This window comes from Carcharodon carcharias, chromosome 26 (assembly GCF_017639515.1).
Source record: "Carcharodon carcharias isolate sCarCar2 chromosome 26, sCarCar2.pri, whole genome shotgun sequence".
NCBI lineage: Eukaryota > Metazoa > Chordata > Chondrichthyes > Lamniformes > Lamnidae > Carcharodon > Carcharodon carcharias.
Window position 1 is genome coordinate 43,953,628 of NC_054492.1, and position 9,881 is coordinate 43,963,508.

General features: G+C 49.6%; 1 protein-coding gene across 1 annotated transcript in view; it reads left to right on the forward strand.

Annotated features, from left to right (window-relative positions):
• The window catches only part of LOC121269773 (guanine nucleotide-binding protein subunit beta-5), a 222,156-nt gene that overhangs the window by 16,055 nt on the left and 196,220 nt on the right, over nt 1-9,881 (forward strand). Inside the window, exon 3 of the mRNA XM_041174680.1 lies at nt 7,882-7,923. Within this exon, the coding sequence (XP_041030614.1) occupies nt 7,882-7,923 (42 nt within the window). The remainder of the gene's footprint in view (nt 1-7,881; nt 7,924-9,881) is intronic.

The following is a 9,881-nucleotide window of genomic DNA, read 5'->3' on the forward strand; positions in this document are numbered from 1 at the left end:
AAGATCAATTGATTTTGGGTATTTTGGGATATGGAGATGGCGCAGGAAGCTGGAGTTAGAGGATCAGCCATGATCGTATTGAGTAGCAGAGCAGGCTCAAAGAGCGAAATGACCCACTCCAGCTCTGTTCTTAAGGTTCTTGCCTGAACAACAGGCAGTGGGCATTGAAAACCGGGCATGAGGAGGCATCCTGGGTCCCACTGATACGATAGCTCGCCCGATCCAATTTTAAGGTGGGTCTACCTTGGCTACTTCATTGTGAAAATTGGAGTTGTAGGACCCCATTTGCCAATTTTAAGGTACAGATAGGCAGAACATATACCACGTATGCTTCATTCATTTGCATCAGGAAGTGTATGGCTTAACCAGCAGCCCTTAAAGAGTCTCCTGGTGGTTGCTCCAGTGAAGGCCTAGGGGTATTTAGGGGGAGAAATCTGGTTGGGCCAGGTGGAGGAGGAGCTCCCCCCACCCAGCATTTCTTCTCCACCCGCACCAACCAGCACTGAGCTCTGCGTGGGGGACAGCTGATATCCTGCTCTCCTGTACCCAGCAACCTGCAGCCGGACACCTGTCTGACACCCACACCTTACTAGCTGTGTTCAAATGAGGGTAGGGCCTCCATTCTGTGCTCATTCCATAGAATCGTGGAATAATGCAGGACAGGAGGCCATTCAGCCCACCACATCAATGTTGGTTCTTTGAAAGAACTATCCAGTTAGTCCCATTACCCTGCTGTTTCCCTACAGCTTGGTACATTTTTTCAGATGAATGTTAAAATTCCCCTTCTGGATTTGGTAAGGGGTAAGGTTTATACCAAAGTGATACTCTTTATATCCAGGTATGGTGTGCAGTGGTACTGAATGAGCAACCTAAGTGTTGACAGATTACACTAATAGGAGGCAAATGGTTAAAGAGTGATAAAATAACAGCTTAAGCATTCTTCTTTGGCCCCTATCACCAGTTTATCCATCTCTTTGGGTTGGTTGCTGGGGAAGTTGTGCACGGACTATTGTTTCCATAATAAATAGTTTTTAATTTTGGTACAGGTTGAGGTATAATGTTTCGACAGGGATAGAACCCTTTGCTCAGCGTAAAGCCAACATCAAACGTTCCTGTGTCAGGACTACCTGTAATGATATTTTTAAAGCTCATCTTCGATGGTCCCAGCCCTGATCTTGGCTCCAGCCTCAGGTTGTCACTTGTCAATGAGCTGTTCCTAGTGGCGCAAGTACATCTTGTGACGTTTCCAGACGAGATCCAGGCTCGGGTGAAACACAGAATCTCCCGGTTTAGGAAATCACCAGCCTCGCATAAATAGTCATGCAAAAGCTGCAAGCTTCTCAGCTGGACTGATTGTAACATTACTACACCACCAGCTGTAATTTAACACTTCCCCATTACCGTACAAGTGTACAAACAAGGGTTAGCAATATGGAAGCTTTTCTGGTTTCACTTCTGATATATTCTGACCCTGAAATTCAGCACCTGATTTATTGTAGTCTTTCTGTTACATTGGTCAGGAGCCTACTGCAACAGCCCTAAGTAAGGACGTGGATAGATGGTTTTGTCCCATAAAATCACCCCAGAGTCCTCAACCCCTCACCGGCGCCCTGTCTGTCCACATTCTGAAACGCTTTCCTACTGTTAACCCTTACTTGTACACTTGTGCAGTAGTGGGGGACTGTTAAGTTACAGCCGGTGATGTACTGATGTTACAGTCAGTCCAGCTGATAATTGCTGCCAGAAAAGGTCTGGCATCATTCAGCATTCTCAGCTGAAGATTCGAAGTGGCTGAAGCTGACAGCCATTGCTGTGATTGCATCGGCAGCAATAGCATTTCCCTATACTTCAGGGTAGAATGCATTTCGGAGGCCAGTGCAGGGAAACATGAAGAAGATCATTTTCCATATGCTCACTGCAGGAAGTTCTGCTTGGCAGGATTGTATGTCAGAAATGGAAAACCTGTACATCCACTGGACTCTGAGAGCAGCCTTGTTCCCTTTCCATGTGAGGGTTGGCACCTTCCCTATCCTCCATCACCCTTCAGCCTGGCAAGTTTCAGCTGGTACTTCCTCTTCGGGTAGGACCCTCCAAAGGCCTATTACTCACTCCGTCCTTTGACCCCGTGAACCTTGCCAATGTTTGCAGGGGCTTGTTTCTGCTTTGGTTTTGTCGGTACCGCAAACTAATATCCATATTCCACCCACATTTAGATGGGTGGTGCTAGATAAACCAGGCATGACCTGCTGAAATGGTAGTCCTGATAATGAAAAATTTAAATGGAAATAATCTAAAGATGAGTCTTGAAGATTTCAAATGACTGGGCTGTGACTATTTCCTTTGGCAGCTCGTTCCATTGTGGGATTGTACTTGAGAAAAGAGATTGTTGATGCACAGTCTGGGAAACAAATAGTCTTTGTAGTTTGGCTGGGTGGTTACCTCGTGTTTAGTCATTGTCACAGGGCACCAGATACCAATTCCCACCAGCCTATTCCATATTTTATAGAACATGGTTAATCTATTTTTTCCCCTCCTTTGCTGGTGTGATTCCCATTCCTAATCTTTGAAATATGATTGGTAGAGGTTGTGGCAGCTGTATCCCATGCTTGTTCGTGTTCCTGGTCCTGGACATTACCAAGTCACCCTTGAAGAATTTGCATGGAGGTTCTGCCAGCTTGCTCTAGTTGACAGGTGTTGATGTAAAGAACAGGAGACAGAGCCCGATAAACCTGAATGCCAGTGCCGTTGGTTCTTGATGTGTGTTTTCTGAGGCGTTTGGAGATGAGAGGCCTTGGTCTGAAACATGTGGGAATATGGGAATGTTACGTAGACGATGTGGGAGTGATGTCTCCTACATCAGTTTCCAGGGACATTACCAAGTAAAACCACCCAGAGAAACTGGACATTAGAAGTTGTGGGGCCGACCTTTATTGTGGGATCTGCCAAAGGGGTAGCAGTGATAGGGATAGGGTCAGTAGGTTTCTGAAATGTTTCAGGGTAGCCAAGGTGGAGACCACCTGGTTGCTGCTTCTAACCCCTGTAAAACTACACTGCCCCTGACACACAATGATGGCCGCCTGTGTGAAATGCCCGAGTGCTATCAGCTGTAGGGGACCAAGTGGGAGCAACTCATTATCTCCAGGAGAGGAAGGGAGAAACTAGGAAAAAGATAAAAAGCTTCTCATGTTAATGCCTGTTAAAGGAGAGTGGGTGAGATAGTTGCGCCAGGATAATTTAACAAAGTCTGGCTTGGGGGCCTCACTCGCAAGGTGTGGAGGGAGGGGTGTGGTGATATTTAATGGAAGTGATTGGGGGTCTCGCTCTCTGGCTGGAGATCCAGCCCACATCATCGCCTTTTGGGAAGGCCCATCAAATTGTGCCAATCAGGCACTTAATTGGGCAGTATCAGGCTTACCCCAGGATCAAGGACCCTGGGGTGGAAATCCTGCCCCCGCCCCAAGAGCGGTTGGCCAATCAGAGATGGAGAGTGGCTCTCAGCAGGCCCCTCCCCCTTCCTGATGCCAGGTCCCTCAATCAGGCACAGAGTGTCTTTGAACAGGGGACTCCCCACCCCCAGTTGTCCACTTAAGGGCCTCACTGGGCACAGGACAGGATGGCCATGCCCTGGGCTTAAATGTGGCAAGGCTGGGAAGGACACGGCAGGCCCTGATTAAATGCCCTTCCGCCACCAAACTTGTCTCATGGGAGGGCAGTAAATTCTGCCCAGGTCGGGCAAATCACTCGCGTGGCCCCCAAGATGTTTGTCCCTGATGGAAATCCATGGGGAGCCAGCCCCTGATTTCTCCTAATAAGATTGTCAACTCTGGTTTGGAGTATTTCTGGAGGTTGTATTATGGGATCTCGCTCTACCAATAGTCCCTCCCCTGCTCTCCTGCCATTGGTCACCTGACATTTCCATCCTCATGTCACACCCAAATCAGAAAGCAAGCAGCCTCTTCATATCTGATTGGACGATTCTTGATTGCCAGTCTCTAACCTTGTTTCCCCTGATCTGATTTTTTTTTGACTAATTAAACGGAAGTACTGTGGTGTTGTAAGGAACCTATGACTATTAATTATTGTCACAGGAAGTGTCAAGCAAGTGATTTAAGGTGGGAATAGCTGTGCAACTATAACCAAGCAATAATCCACAACATTACTATTTTGCAATGTGAATGTATAACTATATTGAGCCCCGTGGAAGATACAGTTGTGTACAATCATTAACGGCTGCTGGGTGTAGTGTTGGCTACTTTTTGAGAGTGTTTGAAGAGTGAAGTGGTGCTTGTAATGAAGCAGAGTGTTTTGCAGGAAGGCTGTGTGAAACATTGTCATTGGCTGCAGGATACATGACGCAGATTCACATCTTTCTGGCATCGATTGTGGATCTGTGGACGATGGGCTGGAGCCGGAGGTGCTGCAGGGAGGCAGCTTGCTTCACCTCATACATTGTGCTTGGGAAGAGGCATAATCCCAGAGGTGATGATTGCGTGCCATGCTGTAGACTCATGGGCTTCTCCTGGTTAAAATTAGTGATGCTGCATCATGCCGCACAACTGCTGCTGATTTTTAAAAATTCTTTCATGGGATGTGGGCATTGTTGGCAAGGCCAGCGATTCTTGCCCATCCCTAATTGCCCTTGAGCTGAGTGACCTGTTGGGCCGTTTCAGAGTCAACCACATCACTGTGGATCTGGAGTCACATGCAGGTCTCCTTCCCTACAAGGCCGTGGGTGAACCTTATGGGTTTTTACAACAATCAGTGATAGTTTCAAGGTTACTATGACTGAGACTAGCTTTATATTCCAGATTTTATGAATTGGCTTTAAATTCCACCATCTGCTGTGGTAGGATTTGAATCCATCTGCCCACAGCAGCAGCCTGGTCCTCTGGATTACTAATTCAGAGATATTACCATTACGTCACCATCTCCTCTTATAATAAGCATCTGGGCACTTGATTCTGATCACTTACGATCCAAGATTCTAGCCCACAGACACTGGTTTTCCATTTTCTGGATGTAGGCTTTGCTGGTGAGGCTGGCACTTATTGCCCATCTCTAATTGTCCTGAGATGATGGTGTGGTCTGTGAGATGAGGATGCCCCCACAGTGCTGCCTGGGAGGGAGCTCCAGGATTTTGACCCAGTGAAGGTGATCAACTTAAGAACATAAGAAATATGAGCAGGAACAGGAGCCTGTCAAAGCTGCTCCCCCAAGCAATACCACCATGGCTGATCTTTAGCTTCAACTCCGCTTTCCTGCCCTTGTCCCATATGTCTTGATTCCCTGAGAGACCAGAAGTCCTGGAGTGCAGTGGTTCAAGCAATAGCCCACCATTATCATCACCTCAGGGCAATTAGAAATGGGCAATGAATGCCAGCCTTGCCAGTTATGCCTACACCCAGAGAATGGGCAAAAAAAAAGGTGCTCTGTTGTACCCGTGGGCTTGATTCATGATCATCAGTGATCAGAGTCGAGCCCCCAGGAGTTTATTCATCGGTATTACCATTCACCATGGCAACATGACACACCTGAGACTGACCCAGCTCCGGGAATGTGGGTCTGCTGGTGGGAGAGGGACTGAACAAGGGTGTGAGGTGATAGAAGCATGGGGCAGCAGAGGTCCACGTTGTACTCAGAAGGGCTCCTCTTCCTCCCTCAGTACCACAAATTCCAACCCACGTAGGGCAACGATTTGCAAATTTAAGCAGCTTTGGCCTTCAGAGGAATCAGGCCACTGACAAGCCTGCCTGAATATTGCATCAATGGGGGGAATGAGGCCCCCTTTCCCTCCCCCCACTATTTTCACAGGCACAAAGCGGGTGGCTGTGGGGTGAATTTTCACCCACCAGCCTTTTCCCCCTGATTGAACTTCACATTATGGGGCCAGAACTTCCGTTGTGTGGTAATCGCAGTCAGATTGCCACTCTGCACCTTCTTGCTTACCTTAGTTTAGAGCTGCACATTCCTCACCTGGACCCCAGGGCCTGGGCCTATGGTAAACCTGGTTCCTGAGGCCTTCCAGTGCAGGGCCTGGCACCAGGACAAGTGAAACCAGGCCGCCTTTTTACAGCACTAGCTGCTGTACAGCAGCTTTGTTCAAGGGTCCCAGGCACTTTCAGAAGCCAGCGAGAAGGCAAATGTGTAAGGCAAGTGGGTGAGGGTGGTGGTGACAGGAGAGAGCTTGGAGCCAGGGTCAGGGTTGGGCAGTTGGGAGGGTGGAGTCGGGGTCGTCAGGGTCAGTTGATTGGGAGAGGGGGAAGGGTGGTCAGGTTTGGGTGGTTGGGGGTGGGGGTTGGTTGGATGGGTAGTCGGGGTGGGGGGGCGGTGTGTGGGGTGGGGTGTTAGGGATATAGCCGGGGGATTGGGAGGGTAGTCAAGGCGTGGAGAGGGGGGAGGGTAGTCGACAGATCGGGCGGGTAGGGAGGATAGTCGGGGGTGATGGGGAGGGTAATCGGAAGGGGGAGGTCGTGGGGAGTATTTAGGGGGTCCAGTGGGGTGTTTTGTGGGGGGGTGGAGAGGTCAGTAGTATAATTGACCAGGAGTTAGAAGTGGGTTTAATCCTTCTAACTTTTCCCGGTAACTATTCTGCTAAGAGAGTTGGAACCATCTGAAGCCTGATTGAAGTCAGAGTGTCAGATGGCTCCTATGCAGGGTAATGCCCAGCGGAGCTTCATGGACGATTACTGTGCAGTCCGTGCGTGGAGACTTCCAGGTGGCCATATCACATCTTCTGGGGTTTACTGCCTTCCAGTGAACCCCACCCCGCCCCCCCCCACCCCCGCTGGAGATTGGACGTTCTGGGTAATATACACCATGGGTTCTTAGCAACTGGACTGTGACCCCCGTAATGGCCACCACTAGAATACCAACGAGTGGAATTTCTTAAAAATCACACCAGTATCCTCTGGTATAATTCTCAGGCAAAGACACTTTAAACGAAGCATCCATTAGAAATGTTTGTGTTCCGGGAATACATAGTAAATTTTCAATTAATTCTCTCTAGTGCAGGGGAAAAGGTTGACATTTTCTCTCATTGTTTCCCCCGTGTGAGGGATCCATCAACAGCAGCAGTTTCCTTGACACATTGTTTGCAGTCCTACAATCCAAAATTCTGGAGATGATCCCACATGGATTTATTTTGACACATAAGCCCATTCCCAGTGAAGCCTGTGCTTTGACAGAAATGGGTCACTGGAAACAAACAGCAGGGTGATCAGAGTCTCTGCACTCAGTGAGCACTTTGAGGACAGCAACTCATCAAATTTTCCCCTCAAACCTTTCCCGAGAGGCAGAAAGACTCACTTTTTAACTTTTCCTGCCTCTTGGAAGAAGATCCTGATGGATGTATTTACTGAAATAAAGGAACCAGTTCATTTTATTGAGCTCTATCTATTCAACATTTTGCCCAAAGTTGTGTCTTGCCATGTAACTGACCAAGTTACAAGAGATGCGGAGAAGTTTAGACTTGTTGAATGGATTTCTCTGTGTCTGGGCGTGAGGATGGTGTATACGCATCAGGACTATGTCCCAAATGTTCAGAACAGAAATAAAAATGACCCCAGCCATAAATGACCCAAGCCAACAGCTGCAGAGACAGAAAGTATTTGTGTTCATGTTCTGCCACCTTTAGTCAGTGAATAGGGTTGCAATAAATAGTATGAAATCGTGTGTGTGTGTGTGTGTGTGTGTGTGTGCGCGCGTGTGTGCGCGCGCGTGTGTGTGTGTGTGTGTGTGTGTGTGTGTGTGTGTGTGTGTGTGTGTGTGGGGGTGGGGGGGCAGTGTGTGTGTGTGGTGGGGGGGGCGGCAGTGTGTGTGGGCAGTGTGTGTGTGTTTGTGTGTGTGTGTGTACTGACTGACCTTTCTTTCTTCTGTTTCCAGGATGGAAAGGTTATTGTGTGGGATGCTTTCACCACCAACAAGGTAAGCTTCGGACTGTATTAACATACTGCTCCATGTTCATACAGCTGTATGGTATGGTCACCTGGGATTTAAATAAGTCAGCAAGCTCTAAAAGTGTCCTGATTTTAACTCACCACTGTATCCAAACAGATCCCCAGTTCGGTTGGCTTGGAATGGTAACGGGCTGTCACAGTTGGTCTCAGTATCAGGAGGAAAGGATTGGATGCATGTCACACATACACACACACACAAACACCCATGCACACGTGTGTGCGCCAACACAGACACACACACACAGACACACACACAGACACACACACATGCACACAATCGGACACTTAGCACGCACACACGTGCACACACAATCACATGCACACACAGACACTGCACACACCCACACAGCCCAAAAACAAACACACACACACACTTCCCACACACACACACACATGCACACACATGCTGCCCACACACACACTTCCCACACACAAACACACACCGCCCACACACACACACACACACACATGCACACACATGCTGCCCACACATGCACACACATGCTGCCCACACATGCACACACATGCTGCCCACACACACACTTCCCACACACAAACACACACACACACCGCCCACACACACACACACATGCACACACATGCTGCCCACACATGCACACACATGCTGCCCACACATGCACACACATGCTGCCCACACACACACTTCCCACACACAAACACACACACACACCGCCCACACACACACACACACATGCAAACACATGCTGCCCACACACACATGCACACACACACTGCCCACACACACACACACACACACACACACACACACACACACACACTGCCCACACACACACACACACCGCCCACACACACACACACACATGCACACACATGCTGCCCACACACACACACACCGCCCACACACACACACACACATGCACACACATGCTGCCCACACACACACACACCGCCCACACACACACACACACACACACACACACACTGCCCACACACACACACACACACCACCCACACACTCACACTGCCCACACACACACACACACACCGCCCACACACACACACATGCACACACACACACACACACACTGCCCACACACACACACTGCCCACACACACACATGCACACACACACACACACACACTGCCCACACACACACACCGCCCACACACACACACACACACACACACTGCCCACACACACACACACACACCACCCACACACTCACACTGCCCACACACACACACACACACCGCCCACACACACACACATGCACACACACACACACACACACTGCCCACACACACACACCGCCCACACACACACACACACACACTGCCCACACACACACACCGCCCACACACACACACACACACACTGCCCACACACACACACCGCCCACACACACACACACACACACTGCCCACACACACACACACACACTGCCCACACACACACACCGCCCACACACACACACACACACACTGCCCACACACACACACACACACCACCCACACACTCACACTGCCCACACACACACACACCGCCCACACACACACACATGCACACACACACACACACACACACACTGCCCACACACACACACATGCGCACACACACACATGCGCACACACACACACACACACACACACACACACACTGCCCCCACACACACACACCACCCACACACACAGACACACACACACACTGCCCACACACACACACACACACACATCGCCCACACACACACACATACACACCGCCCACACACACACACACACACACACACACACACACACACACACACACACACACACACCGCCCACACACACACACATGCACACACACACTGCCCACACACACACACTGCCCACACACACACACACACACACACCGCCCACACACACACACATGCACACACACACACACACCGCCCACACACACAC